Here is a 15,990-nt window from a genome sequence, read left to right as displayed (position 1 = left end):
CTGCAAAGGGGCCAGGCCTCCCATCACGCTATTTACATCTGCGGCAGCATTCAGCAATAAATAGCAAATGCCCAGATGCCCTGAAGAAAGAAAGAAAGAAAGAAGAAAGAAAGAAAGAAAGAAAGAAAGAAAGAAAGAAAGAAAGAAAGAAAGAAATCAATCAATCAATCAATCAATCAATCTATTCAATCTTATGAAATGACTCTCTCTGTTCTGACCTAGGCTTCCTCAAAAGCACAAAGTCGACTCCTCCCGATAGAACTCCTTTTATTTAGTTTACAGTCAATTCCTCTCCAGCAAAATCCCTGCCAACAGTCTTTCATGAGATTTCACAACTACAGACTTTTACCAGGCTTGGAGAGCTGCCAGGCCGATATCTTCCAAACGCCATTCTGTAGCAGACAATACTTGGCAAGAATGCAGGAAAAGATCTTCACCCAAATGAATTGAACTAATTGTCTCCTGCAAAACCCCACCCTTCTTTTGCTCCTCTTTATTTCCCTATGGGAGAGGCCATTCACCATCCACCTGTGCCTTTATTCCCAAGTCGACCCTTGTTCCTTAGCTGTTCCCTTCTCCTGGCAGCTCTGCGCATGCACACACTGAGAATAGGCTCCAGCTGTTCTTCTTACTCACTGATGTCCGACTCTGCCTCTGACACAGAGCCTCCCCCAGACTCCAGGCCCATGTTCCTCCCCGACCTCTTCACTGTCCGAATCTGCTGCCAGCTCCTCTGGCGGGCCACAACACTCTGTCTTTCTCCATTTATTCGAAGACTGCCATGAGATTTCATTTAATAGTTACCATAAACAATTGCCAAGTGCAACGGAGTGGCCCCATCACACTGGGGGTTCTGGACGTTCACGTTAATCCCAGGATAATGTAAAAGCAGAGAAATTAGATGCATTTTGCCAGTGTTCACTGCAGCATGGAGGGGGGTGTTCCCATTTTCGGCTGCCTGGTTTATGTCAGGTACGGGAAGAGCCTGCAAATCAAGACATGGAAGGCGCTAGCAGGAAAGAACATAACTTAAAATCTCCAATCCTTGACTTACAACCACAGTTGAGCCCAATATTTCTGTTGCTAGGCAAGACAGCTGTTAAGGGAGTTGGGTTTTTTTTTTTTTTGCCCCATTTTACGACCGACCTGGCCACGATTTGTTAAATTATTTGCCACAGTTGTTAAGCTAGTTACACTATCTTTGGAAAATCTGCAATAATCAAGGTTTCTTGCATGCAACTGACCATTTCAAGGAAATACTCCAGAATCTTAGACTGGTCATAGATGGTGGCCAAAAATAAAAGATTTCGGTTCTTTTCATCCACGATGCTCAGGTCCAGCTTCTGGCTTCTGACCAGATAATCCAAGACATCGGCGTATCCCCACTGGACAGCCTGCAGAGCTCTTGGCGGAGAGAAACCAAGACAGGAATAGTTACAACCACTTGCAAAACAGACCAGCGTGGAAGACATTTCATAAAAGTGAGTCCCTTAAAGAAGAAGTAAAAATCTCCCAGCTTTAAGAATTGCAAAGATCTGACCTCTAACGCCCTCCAGTGGTGTGAACTAGCAATTCCATCGTCCTCTTCAAAACACAATTTTGTTCTATTCCGGGGTTCCCAAACTTGGCCACTTTATGACTTGTGGACTTCACCACAATTATGAATAAGATTATATCAATGCACGGAGATGGGTAGTTATTAACAAAAGTTATTGAAGGATAAAGAAAAAGAAGTATATTATAAAACATGGGATGTTTGGTACGAACAGATAAGAATAAGACGCCAAGGCGTCAAATGATTTAAGGTTTTCATGGAAATAAATGTAAATAAAAATGTATACATGTATAAAATGTCTAGAATGATGAAGAATCACATACAGAGATGTATAACACGTTAATAGAACATATTTACAATGTAAACACTGCTATAGTAACGTTGTAAAGTGTGGAAATTTGTTTTTAAATGTTAAAACGTTGAATAAAAAATTTATTAAAAAAAAAAGACTTGTGGACTTCAACTCCCAGAATTTCCCATCCAGCATGCACTATCACTATCTATCATCATCATCATTTTTCTACCACCTCTGTCCATTTATCTCTCTCTCTCTCTCTCTCTATCTATCTATCTATCTATCTATCTTTCTATCTTTCTATCTCTATCTATCTATCTATCTATCTATCTATCTATCTATCTATCATCAATCTATCTATCTATCTATCTATCTATCTATCTATCTATCTATCTATCTATCTATCTCATCTATCTATCTATCTATCTATCTATCTATCTATCTATATCTATCTATCTATCTATCTATCTATCTATCATCTGTCTATCTATCATCTGTCTGTCTATCTATCTATCTATCTATCTATCTATCTATCTATCTATCTATCTATCTATCTATCTATCTAGTCATTTCCCTTCCCTACCAAGTTCCATGTCTGATTGGTTATTTTTTCTGTTTCTGAACCCCCGGGGGACAGGCCTCACCTGGTCTACCTTTCAACCTCTCCATTCTCCCACTTCCAACTTAGTTTCATGGAGAAAAACAAATCCTCACAGGATTCAAGAATTTACTGCCACCCAGTGTGGAGACAGTCCCAGGCTTAGAGAGCTCAAAAACCACAGCAGATATATTGAGGGTGGACGCTCAACCTCACTTGATCACAAGCATTGGCTTCTCTCCCATGCAGGTATTACCCTCGGTGGACTTCATGTGTGACAGGTGAGCATCTCTCCTGTCCTAAGACATTACAACTTACACAATATACCAAGGCTTGTAAATCTCGGGCTTAGCATGATGTACAAACCCAACTTCTGAGCTGTATGCAAACCTCCACCCTCCAAATAAAGTCGTAAGCAGGGTGCTGGATTAAGTAAGAGCTTAAAGATGATATCTCTGGCTTTGTCTCAAAACCTAGAGCCCAAATGGCAGGGCTTCAATTCCTTTCAGTGATAAAAAAATCTTGGCTGGTTACAAGGCACGATTGCGGTTACAGCCTGAATTACAGGCATGGATGTGTGAAACTTTGCAAACCACGGTTGATGACTTTGGCTCGTTCTTCTGCCCAATTAGCTGGCCTCGGAAGACGCCTAGTTTAGAAATATTTAAAACAGCCTTGACTGTGAAGCTTGTGAGTGAGTGTAACCCAGACAGGAGTTAGCAAATTATCAACCATTGGAGTAGACAATGTATGTATAATCCAACCTGTGTGGTCTTCTTTAGGTTGACAAAAGACTTTGAAGAATTTGGATCTATGGAAAGCTAACAAAGAATCAACACTGGATGGAACCAATAGAGGAGCTGATATCTGGGCCTGACAAAAGCTGAGAAGTGTGGGAATTGTTGAATAAACTACGCACAAATACAACAAGATCCAGAGAGACTCTGAACAAATGAGGCTATCCAGTTACTTTTGCTCTTTGTGAGTGTGGTGACATGCATGCAGACAACAATACACACACACAAACACACACATATTATACGTTCCCTTTGTGCTCCGATCAGTGAACCTTATGGCATCATGACGGAACACAATTCATGTTGCTAGTTTCTGGGCAAAATCCGTTTAATTTGTACACATTTTAATCTTGTCTTTTGTACTTTACAAATACACTGAGCAGTGGCTCTGTGGCTAAGACACTGAGCTTGTCGATCAGAAAGGTCGGCAGTTCGGCGGTTCGAATCCCTGGCGCCAGATAACGGAGTGAGCTCCCATTACTTGTCCCAGCTTCTGCCAACCTAGCAGTTCGAAAGCATGTAAAAAATGCAAGTAGAAAAATAGGGACCACTTTGGTGGGAAGGAAACAGCGTTCCTCCGTGCGCCTTCAGCGTTCAGTCCTGCCGGCCACATGACCACGGAGACGTCTTCGGAAAACGCTGGCTCTTCGGCTTTGTAACGGAGATGAGCACCGCCCCCTAGAGCCGGAAATGACTAGCACCTGTGTGCAAGGGGAACCTTTACCTTTATTTTAAATTTTACGTCCTATAGTACGCCTTGTTTTAACTGGGATGCTTCCGACACCAATAAGCAAACTCCTGTGGTGGATTGACAATGGGTCATTGCTTAATTTTCCAAACCTTTAGCAAAATTGGCAGTCCTCGACTTATGACTGCAAAGCTAAGGACGGTTCAAAGTTAGGACAACCTTGAAAAAAGGGACGTATTACTTGTACTCACAATTACGACTGTTGCACTATCCCCACAGTCCTGTGATCGCAATTTGAGCACTTGGCAACCATATCGCATTTACATGGCACTTGCAGCGTCCTGCAGTCACGTGATGGCAACTGGTGAGCTGTTGGGCTGATTTCCGGCAAAAAAACTCCCCCACCATCGGGGGTAGCTGGTTTCATTTAACAATTGTGTAGTTCGTTTAACAATTGTCGTAAATATTGTCATAAACTTGGGTCTGACTCACAACGGCAACAACCTACAATGGAAGTTCCCGTCCTATTTGTGGTCGTGAGTCAAGGATTCATTGCAAAAAAATTATATTGTCAATGTTGTGGTTCACTGGCAGCCGGTGCAGCCAGCAGCAGAATTGGACTGTGGGGAAGAACAGGGACCAGTCCGGGGGTCTGGGGAGGACTCGGATGAGGGTCCTGCATCTGATGCAGAGATGGGGCCAGGACCATCTGGGAGTGGGGTGCTGACTCTGGAGCCTCCAGAATCTGGCAGCAGCGAGGAAGAGGAACAAGGGGAGCCTGTTCCCAGTGTGTGTGTGTGTGCAGAGCTGCTAGAAGGCGAGAGCAGCTGAAACAAAAGGGGCGACTCGGGAGTAAGCCTGGTAGGTGATTGGCCTTCCCATCAGCTATAAAAGACAGAAAAGGTGAAGAAACCTTTGTAGGAAGCAAAGTCGTTCATTCTGTTCGGATTAATCCTTGAAGCTCTGTGTGGACTTTGTACTTTGGTTGGTGTTTTATAGTTCATTTGGCACTCTAGTTATTGGCGGCAATTCAAAGGAGAGAAAGGTGGGTGCTTATCTCAAGGGACTGTTTGGGACTCATTACAGGCTGGGAATGAACATAATTCCCAGCATTGAAATAAAATAAGAGTTGTTTGTTAACTAAGTGTGTGCTTAATTACGATTTCGAGAAGCCTTGGTCAGAACAGCCAAGGAGATTTTATGGATGTCAATTATCCTTACCTTTCTTTCATGCCTTCACTAGCTTCTTGTTTGGAAACCGAACTCGGACTCTGGACAGCTGCTTCAGAAGAGAGTTGGGTACTGACCAATGCCTTATAGAACTAAATTTCAAAATTAGAACACTTAGTATGTAAACGTGCATCCTAGCTCCAAATCTCTCTAATTAATCAACCTTTTAAAAGAAATTATTACCGTAAGAAAAGCATATACAATCACAGCTGGGACAGTTGTTCATAAATAGAAGAGAATCTCTGTAGCTCAGAGCTGTCCTTGGTGGTCTCTGAGCTTAGTGGTTTTCTTGCAGGCGTTTCATTACCCCGCTAGGTAACTTCATCAGTGCTAGAAGGGGGTAGGGTTTGCTCTCTGTTTATATCCCCTTCTAGCACCGATGATGTTACTTAGTTGAGTAATGAAACGTCAGCAAGAAAACCTACCAAGCTCAGAGACCAGCAAGGACATCTTGTTCCCTTTCCTAAAGATATTTTGCTTTGCTTCGAAAGCCCCAACATATAAGTAGAAGTTTTCCCAGGCTGTTTAGACCCCTCCCCCTGTTTCCATAATGGCGGCTTTGCTTCAAGGAGAACAGCAGCCTGGAATTAAGGAGAACTTTTCTATCAGGGAGAACAATTAATCAGCACAACGGCTTCCCTTCAGAAGTTGTGAGTGCTCCAACACTGGAGGCTTTTAAAAAGAGATTGGACAACGATTTGTCTGAAATGCTTGGGCAAGGGGTTGGACTAGAAGACCTCCAAGGTCCCTTCCAACTCCTGTTATTCTAAGAGTAGCAACCCAACGCTTGCTACTCTAACAAGTAAAACTGCAAAAAGCTAGGATCGGCCGAGAAAGGTATTGCTGCTATAGCAGATGGCCAAAAATTCAGACACACAAAAAGTTAAACCCAACTCATTGATGCTAATTAGATGCCAATTAGATGCGCTGCCCTAATTTTAGCCAACCATGTAACACCACCACCCACCCCCAATGTTACTTAATACTGGTTTTCTAGGGTGTTCTTAAAACACACTGTAGATGCAGTATCAGCACATGGACAATGTTAAAACAACAACAGCCTACAAGCCAGTTTCCAATCCTGTCCCCTCTCCCTCCCATTTCCCACCTGGGCTTTTACCTTGACCATAGCGTGCCAGAGATTTGCAAGGGCAAATTCTCGTATAGCGAGCAGCCACTGAGTGATCTGAGGGTTTTTGCTCGGATACTGGATGTTGGAAAGCATCTCCCTGTATCCGGAGGCGTTGGGTGAAGACATGAGGTTCAAGTAATCTAGAAAAATGTAGGGGTGCTGATTGCTGGCCAACCCCATTGGGTATTCGCTCAGGGCCACCAAGAGGATGGAACTCAACTCTGAAGGCTGAAGGTCCTTGGAGTCCAATCCTTCCAGGAATGCCAGATGGACTTCGTCTTCGATCACCCCCAGTTCCAGTTCCAACAACTGTTGCTTCTGGTCGTGCTGGAGTTCAGACAGCCAGAAGTGCGCAAATTGTACGAAGTTTTCCTTGGAAGCGCTCCACTTGCCCAGCTGGCTAAGGACAGCTTGAGACTTCTCCTGCCAACCTGCTACCGAGGTACTGTCAAAGTAGCTGAAGATCTTCTCCAAGAGCTGGTTTTCGGGTAAGAAATGCAGGTTGAGGGATTCCTTAGAAGACACAACTCCATTGGTCGCCTGGCTCAGGTTGGGCAGGACTTTTTTACCAATATGGGGAAGTGGGACAGCGTTGAACAGGGGGCAGTTCCTGATCTTAAGGGAGAAGAATTCTTTTTGCAAATGGTCATGGTTGGCCTGAGAGTGAGCCATTAAGGTGTGGATATTTGGAAGGTGGAGGATATCTTCTGGCTGAGCCAAGGCACTTTCCTGCAGCTGTTGTCCCAGCTCCTCTTCCTGGGCCATAGTGAGAACGGAGAGCGGTGTCACTCGGTCCTCGACGCTCTGCATTGTGGTGACGGCCTTCCTTGGCAAAGTAAGTCACAATTTAATGGATCTCAATATGAACCTGCGATAAAGCAAAAACAAGGGGGAAATGCAGACAAGTAAACAAGAGCTGGAAAAGAACCAACAGTTGAAAACTTTGCAGGAGAAGATCCAAATGATGTATTTGTTTCCTAGTATGATCTGGTTGCTTATTAGTAACCTATGACTATCCCTAAGCATTGTATCCTATGATTCCTGATGAATGTATTTTATTGCATTTTCTTTATGTACACTGAGAGCATCTGCACCAAAGACAAGTTCCTTGTGTGTCCAATCACACTTGGCCAATAAAGAATTCTATTCTATTCTGTTCTGTTCTATTCTATTCTTATTGTACCCTAGGACTATCATTAAATGTTGTTCCTGATGATTCTTGACTCTTGATGAATGTATCTTTCTTTTACGTACCCTGAGAGCATTTGCACCAAGACAAATTCCTTGTATGTCCAATCACACTTGGCCAATAAAGAATTATATTCTATCCTATCCTATCCTATCCTATCCTATCCTATCCTATCCTATCCTTAATAGATTCGATTCTATTCTTAATAGATTCTATTCTATTCTATTCTATTCTATTCTATTCTATTCTATTCTATTCTATTCTATTCTATTCTATTCATTTCCTGGCTTTAAGCAGTTGGCTTCCTGCAGTGGCAAGGAACTCCATCATTGGAGATTTTTCAAGCAAAGTTTGAAAACCATTTGTTTGGGATCTTTTGGGAATTCCTGCCCTATGGGATCATAAAGGTTGGGAGTTTGGAGAACTTCCAGTTTTTCAAGACCCCTTCTGACCCTCAAATTTCTACGTTTCTCAATCTAACATAGAAAAAGAAGAATGTTATTTGAAGGGACTTTGGAGGTCTACTAGTTCAAGCAGGAAATCCTATACCACTTCAGACAGATGGCTGTCCAATCTCTTCTTAAACAATGTATATTGTTAGGATTATAGAAGGACTGCATAAAGGCTTGGTGTGAAATGAGAATCAATAGTGACAGACAGATAATCAGAGTTGGAAGGGACCTTGTAGGTCATCTAGTCCAACCCCCTGCCCAAGCAGGAAACCCTACACCATTTCTGACAAATGGCAGTTCAATCTCTTCTTGAATCTCTTTATTATATAATGGAGAGGTTTGTGTGCCATTCCTGTCAGGCACAACCATACTGTGCTGTCCAAACAGTATATGGGTAATGGGAATTGAGTTAGTTAAGTTAGAATTGGGAACTGTCCCCTTAAGGGAATGCCTCATGGTAAATGTAGTTAGTGCATCCTGGGAAATGTAGTTCATGTCAAGTGGTCACATCTGTAATCCTGATTGGTCACTGAATTGACCCTTGGTTGGGTTGGGGGAGGTTCCTTCGCTCTTGCCTGGACCCCAGCAGCTGGTGCCTCACCCCCTTGCTCCTCCGTTATGGGATGAAAGGTCACTATTCTTTTACACCAGAAAGTCAGCTATGCAGAGAATTGGACATTGAGATGAATCTCTATGTAACTGTGAGTTATATTTGAGAATGCCTGATGAACCAATAAAGAGACTTTGTATGGATGCCTTTGTGGAGTTTAAATCCGTCTGCCTTAAATTCAGCTAGTAATCATAAAGAGCAGAACAGTAAAAGGATAGGCTCCTGTCTCATTTTGGAGTTCATAGAGCAAGGTTGTGACACTTCAAAGACTTACATTGCTTGATCTTTAGTTTTCCCATTCCTTCTCTTTCCTTCTACAACTAGGTTACTGCTACTTAATCCTTTGGCCTTTTCGTTAAGCCTGGCACATCCTCCAGCAAATGAAATAGCAGAATATTTATTAGGCAACAGTGCCTTATTCCGACCAGTAAGACTTCAGGAAGCATTCTATGATGTCATAATCTACTATGATTCCTGAGTGTCACTTCCTGCAAAAATAACATGGAACGTTGCACCACATTTATTATTATTTTTAATCAGTGGAGTTCCTGCTAAGTCATCGTGAGAAGAATGCCTTGAAAGGGAATTTATTCTACGAGGTAAACTTTGACTTACAACAGTTCCTTCAGCGGCTGTTACAACAGCACTGAAAAAAGTGACGTAGAGCTGGCATAAAAATACAATCAGAAAAAAAAATACACCCGTTTCGACAGTGACACTGAAACTGAGATAAATAAAACTTAGGACTGCTAACACACTGCTATCATATAAAAAATAAATAAGATGTCTTATATTAACCCATGCCCGCCATCCTTAATTCTTTGTTCGTGAATGTTAAATGCTGCCTGGCAAAATCTAGCAAGTAATAAATGTTCTTGATTGGAGAGAAGAAATAAAGAGTGAAGACTTCAGTTTTATGCTCTGGTGTTGCAGGAACCCATCTCCTGGAGTTACCTGGTGATTCAGCAATATAAGTCTACACAGGTGCATTATCTTAACAAATCATTGACTTGGCCATAGGTAAATATTGCAAGCTCAAGTATCAACATGACTGATAGGGGGCATGCTATACCTTGCCCGTTGCTTGTGATTCTCTGATGATTCAATCGTGTTCCATGTTTAGTCACTGGGCGCGCACCTCATGTATGCATCGGCTTAAATTGCTTTCTGTGGCTTGGCCTTGTATGCATTGTGCACTAACTGAACCTTTTTATTACATTAAGGAACCAGTATGTTGTATGAACCCGGAAAATAAATGAACTCAGTTACTTGGCTGCCAGTGTATGGTGTGTCAGGATTCTGGCAGTAGCCCTAATTAAATCATGAGCTTCCAGCCAAGCATAAATACAGAAAATGGAGTCGCTTCAGTACAACATTGTTCAATTGCAGGGGGTCACCGCAAACGATCATCGTTGACTTGGTTTCTTCTTCATGTATGACATGAGCCCAGGAACTGTGGTTTGCTCATGACCGCACATAGCAATAGCACTTGGACTTATATACCATTTCCCAGTGCTTTACAGCCCTCTTTAAGTGGTTTACAGAGTCAGCCTCTTGCCCCCAACAATCTGGGTCCTCATTTGACCCACCTTGGAAGGATGAAAACCTGGGATTTGAAATGCCAAATTGCAGGCAGCTGATAGTCAGCAGAAGGAGCCTGCAGTACTGCACTCTAACCACTGCGCCACCGAGGCTCTTGATATGCCATGGCTTGAGTGATGGGTAAAGCCAAGTTGATTGCAAAAATTAAAGCCGATAACGGGATGAACCATGCTGGGCTCTTGGGTTGAATCTGCCCTCCAACATTACCTGTAGCCTGACGTTGAATAGCATGGAAGTGACCAGATACAGGGAGGAGAAGTTGACGTGGAATTTCCAGGCCAGTCCAAAGAAGAGAAGGAGAGTCCGTGTCAGTCCTTTACAGAAGATCCCATAGGAACGGCCGGTCACCAACTGGGGGAGCCGGGCAACCAAAACAGATAGAAGCAGACTTGCCACCTTCATCGTTGACCCGCCAAGCCACTGTCAGGATCCCGGCGATAGCCCTAATTGAATCATGAGCCTCGAGCCAAGCTTCAAAAGAAACCGAAAGATTTATTAGGAGCAACACCTCCAGCATGAACCTGTGTGAAACCAGCTCTGAGACACTTCATGTACTATCACCTATGATCCTGTTTCCCCACACCCCACTGGGTGTGTCATAAATCAGATTCTCCAATGAAACATGTTCACGGGCTGGGTGTCATCAATCATGTTCTCCAATGGAGGATTTTTGTGGGCAGAAGATCCGGTAGCCTAGGCTACAATCTCCACAAGATAAGCTAGGGATGTGCTTCTGGCCTTCATCTACTGCTCTGCTCCCTCAGGCCTTTCCCCCCTCCTTCTAATGACAACTTGGAAACAGGCTGTTCTGACCCAAGCCTCGTTCAAATCCAAGAAACACAACGTATATATAAAAGCGAACCTTTTTAATGCATCTCTGTGAATTCTGTTCATTCACAGCAAAGAGTCATTAAAACTAATTGTCCCTAAACTAAGGTTGTGAAAGGCTGCCAAGAAACAATGGTTAGATTAAAAAAAATATGGAAATGAAATTTTTAGATAATTTTATCATATAAGGATAATAGAATTATAGAGAATACAACATAATGATGTATTATTATTGGATGGATTTATGATGAGGTAAGGAATGTTATAATCTAAATAATCTAAAATGTTGAATATCCGCATAAAATGATGGAATAATAGTCAAATAAATGATTAACAATGATTTTTTATATATATAAAATATTATATATAATATATATAATATACACACATACATACTAGATGGATAATATGAGAATTTATACAAACTATAAGTGAGGACTATGAAGATGAAGCACAAAAGACTTGTAACCAACCGACACACTGTATGTAACTGGAAGATGCTTTTATGTTTTATGTTTTGCTTGTGTATGTTTGATTGAAAATAAAAATTCTTAATAAAAAGAAGAGTAATTGCAGAGAAATATCCAAAGCCAAAAGTCCCCGAAAACAAACCAGAACAGACAGGACTTCCACGAGAACTTTGAGTTGAAATAACTTCTTTGCTTCCTGCAAAGAACCCAACACTTGAGGGCTGGCTTTTATCCCTTATGGGAGGAGCCATCACCTTGCAGCTTTACTCCCGAGACATCCGTGCTGCTGAGGCTGCTCTTTCCTTCAAGCATCCCTGCACACACACGCCCTGGGCACAGGCTCCTCGGGATCCTCTTAGTCACTGTTGCCAGACTCCACAACCTCCGAAGGCAGCACCCCACTCTCTGATAGTTCTGGCCCCATCTCTGCATCACACACAGGCCCCTTATCCGAGTCTTCACTGTCAGAGACCTCAGCCATCTGCACTTGCTGCCGGAGAACCACAACACAGGCATAGGAATGATTTACAAGTTGACAGCCACACCTTACAGGCTTGGGCCCCATACCTGCGTGACGATCTGGAGGTCCACAGATCAAAGCAATGCAGCCAAAGGGATAACAAGGATGCCATCTTGCTGTTGATGATGATGAGATGACATTCCTATGTCATAATGCGCTGCTCTGTCTCGACCAATCCAGTCTGTCTATCACAACAGTTCCCTCCCATCCAGGTCATGGTCCAAAAGGGGAAGAAGGGGAAGTTACACTGGCTACCAGGAAGTGGAAGCTGGTGGACAATGGGGGGAATGAGATTGTATGATTTTAGAATTCACCATATTCCTGGCAGCAGAGTTGAAATCAATAAGTGGGAGGACATGATCATGTAATATTGATGGATATTCAATCAATCCATCAGAATAGAGCTGGGTGGGACCTTGGAGGTCTTCTAGTCCAACCCCCTGGTCAAGCAGGAGAGACCCCATAGCATTTGAGACAAGGGGCTGTTCAGTCTCTTCTTAAAAAACGCCAGTGTTGGAGCACCCACAACTTCTAAAGACAAGCCATTCCACTGGTTAATCGTCCTCTCTGTTAAGAAGTTTCTCCTTTAATTCCAGGTTGCTTCTCTCCTTGGTCAGTTCTCATCCATTGTTTCTTGTCCTGCCTTCTGGTGCTTTGGAAAATGGAGAACTAGATGTTAGCTAGATGAATGTTCTGGATTTCAAGAGAGTTGACCTCAACAAGCAATGCGGAAAAAGGGACTCCATAGGTGGAGATCTTGAAGAGAGAAACAGTTGATGAGGATTGGATGTTCTGAAAAATGAGAGGATCAAGGCCTCGAAACACACCAAAGAAAAAGAGGGAAGAGAGTTGATAGAATCAGTATGGTTGCCTAAAGACCTTTCTGATAATCTAAAAAGCAAAAAGGATGGCCCTAAAGGATGGAAAGAGGGACATGTAAGAAAAGTAGATTATCAGGAAATGGCCTGGATCTTGAAGAAAAGCATCAGGAAGACCAAGATTCGGAATGAGCTGAAGCTTGCAAGAAATATGAAGAATCACTCCAAAAGGTATGTGCAGATTGAAATCTGGGAAACGGTTGGTCAACTGGTTGAGAAGATGGCAAGGAGGTGTCATGCCCTTGGTGGGGACTGACTCTGAGGGAGAGGAGGAACAGCCAACAGGGAGTGGAGCTGTGGCTCCGGAGGTTGTGGAGGAGGCTGGGGAAGGGCTGAACAATCAGAGGAGGACCCAGGGTCATCCCCTCTCCATCCTAGGGCACGCAGGGAGGAGAGGATAAGGGAAAGACGTGGTCTACTGTGGAGGAGAGGGCCTTGATCCTCTTCATGGGCTGCAGCTGTAACAACTGAATAAGAGTTTGGACCTGCGTACTGGCAAACGCTGGAAACAAAGCGTGTTTTATTTTGGTCTGAAGTTAACTTGGTTGGCGTCCTTCCAACAGACCGTGCCTTGTTATCTCCTTGAATTTGGTAAATACTTCTCCTGTTCCATTGTGGAAATTTCATCATTGTAGTTTGTTTGGTGTTTTTTTTTTTAAATTTCACCTCTATCTGCTCATTAAATTCGGACTGCATTGCTTTCTTTTGAAGACTATTTTTGAGTATGTTTTATCTCCAACTGAGTATTATTGAACAGTGGGGCCAAGTTGGAGGCATTAAAGGACATTTATTTACATTTTGGATTATGTTACGTTTGTGGTACACTCTGGGTCATCACGAGACAGGGAACAAGCTGAAAGAATTCCCTTTTTGCCTCTGTCTTTTGGCCAACTTTGTTAGAACTTGCACCACGGAGAGAAGAAGACAGAAGAAAAAATGTATGTCAACGTAGGCAGGGAAGTGATGAAAGAAATCTTTGAATGAAGGGAGGTGGATCAGATCTCGATGCTAAAGGATCTGGCAGATGTGATCTCACAATCCCTGACTGTAGTCTTTGGGAATTCCTGGTTGGAAAAGAGAAACGCCAGAACGTTTGAGAAGAGTTAATATACTTCCCAGTTTTTCTTGTTTTTCTTTTAAAGTAGAAAGGGGGTCTCTACACAAGCCTATAGAAAGGACCAAGGGGATCACTCAAATCTGGAATAAATTTAATAAGAATAGATTAATGATAATCACAGAAAAAAAAATAGAAGCAAAGGTCCATTAAATATTTACGAAAACATTTCACATAAACCTGTATCATCAGCGCCAATTATAACTGGATCTAAAACTTATTTTTTTTTGTCTTTAAAATGTAAACATATCTCTTTCAAAAGATGATATAAAAATCAATCTTATTCTCTCCTTTTTTTCGCGTTTTGCAACGTGTGTCATTTTTTCCAGAATTACATCAGTGTGATTACTACTCGGGCAGCCACACCCATATAAATTAATCATGCCTTTTGCTGCCAGGCTCAAAATCCCCTACGCAACAACTCCAGCTGTATTTTAAACAGATTTCCTTTTTCTAAGAAAGAACTAGCTGTCCTTCTTTCAGAGAGGTTTGGATTGAGGAAATAACATTGCCAGACTTACAATATCGACCAACTTTATGGGAAAAGAAGGGTTTCCCTCCCCCACTAATAAAGGATGCTTGAGATATTCAGTTTCGTTTACATAAGTTTGGGTGGTTTTTGTTATCTTTTGATCATCTGATGTAAAACAATGAGAATGTGATTTAAGTTACGGGAATAGTATCACCTTGAGTCCAGGAATACGGAAAGATAAATATAAGTGCATAAACTGTTCCAGTTTCACATTCAGTTATAACTCGGCTGGTTGATTAGTTGTTTATTCATCTAACTTGTACAGATGCTCATCTGATTAAAAGCGACTGAGCAGCGTGCGGCAAGCGACACAAAGAATATAAAAAACACATTACACAATCAAGATGACAGAAACAGATATACATGTTTCAATTGTTCTCCCAGCAAGCTCTCGAGTTCGTTCAACGTGGCGTGCAAACACCAATCGGACACACGAAGCTTAAATCTCTTTAAAAGTTTTATTCCCCTTGTGAGGTTTTAATACAAAACAAATGCAGGGATTTGTTGTAGGGAATGATGCTATTTTAAAATAAAAATCACAGCATTGTACCATTTCATGGGCAAATGCAGTTAAAACACACCCCGGATGTAGATATTATTAATACAAAAAGTGGGCACATAAGATGGTCATTGGTGCTAGAGAAATAATGTGGCGTCCTTGGTGTGCTGTGAAGTTGGTTGGTTGTCTTGCAGATGTTTCGTTACCAAACTACATAACGTCATCAGTGCTAGAAAAGAGTGGGGTTTGGAGGAGGAGGAGGGGGAAACTGTGAGGTCCTTGGTGCTCTCTGAGCTTGGTTGCTTCTTGTAGACATTTCATGACCCAGCTTGGTAACATCATCAGTGTTAGAAGGGAGTGGGGTTTGTGGAGAGGAGGAGGACGAGGAGGAAGAGGAGGAGGAGGAGGAGAATGATGCTGTCCTTGGTGCTGAGGTTGGGGGCATTCTTGCAGACGTTTTATTACCAAACTAGGTAACATCATCAGGGCTGGGGTTTTGCAGCGAGGAGGAGGAGGAGGAGAATTATGGGCTCCTTGGTGCTGAGATTGGTCTTTTTCTTGCAGACGTTTTATTACCAAACTAGGAAGCAGCATCATGTTATCAACATAACATGAAGGTTCATAAACTATGCTTACGCTTAAGTGTGCATTAATCAATCATCATCAAACATGGGTTCAACCCCAATTCCAGAAACCCACTTTCAGTAGCTTATTATTTTATTTTATTTATTTTATCAAGCATGCATTTGATAATATATGGAAGTATAAACATGATTATTAATCCATGAAATAGATGCGAATAAAAAGGAACTTTTTTTTTTTTTTTGCTTTGAAATAGGAAAAAGTAACCCGTGCAGCGGCTATAAGATCAAACGAAGGCTGAGCGGGATAACTAACCTTTTTTTTTCCCCCCTTGCTTTTTCCCTATATTTTTTTTTCCACAACGCTGGAAAAGGCCCCAAAGGACCGCCAACCTGGCGCCCGCGAGCGACACCCACCAG

The 15,990-nt window shown here is 42.4% G+C and overlaps 1 protein-coding gene across 1 annotated transcript in view; it reads right to left on the bottom strand.

Moving 5' to 3' along the window:
• The window catches only part of LOC113425272 (uncharacterized), a 7,228-nt gene extending 123 nt beyond the window's left edge, over window positions 1-7,105 (bottom strand). The window contains exons 1-5 of the mRNA XM_026687352.2: window positions 6,284-7,105; window positions 5,155-5,255; window positions 1,245-1,404; window positions 805-985; window positions 1-80 (exon numbers count right to left, since the gene is read on the bottom strand). The exon at window positions 1-80 is cut by the window's left edge and continues 123 nt beyond it. Coding sequence (XP_026543137.2) covers window positions 1-80; window positions 805-985; window positions 1,245-1,404; window positions 5,155-5,255; window positions 6,284-7,105 — 1,344 coding nt within the window. The remainder of the gene's footprint in view (window positions 81-804; window positions 986-1,244; window positions 1,405-5,154; window positions 5,256-6,283) is intronic.
• Between the last annotated feature and the right edge of the window lie 8,885 nt (window positions 7,106-15,990).

This window comes from Notechis scutatus, chromosome 12 (assembly GCF_049901735.1).
Source record: "Notechis scutatus isolate UNSWTSFEM ecotype Mainland chromosome 12, rNotScu1.2, whole genome shotgun sequence".
Classification (NCBI taxonomy): Eukaryota; Metazoa; Chordata; class Lepidosauria; order Squamata; family Elapidae; genus Notechis; species Notechis scutatus.
The sequence above is the reverse complement of the archived record's forward strand: the minus strand, read 5'-3'. Positions and strand labels throughout refer to the sequence as shown.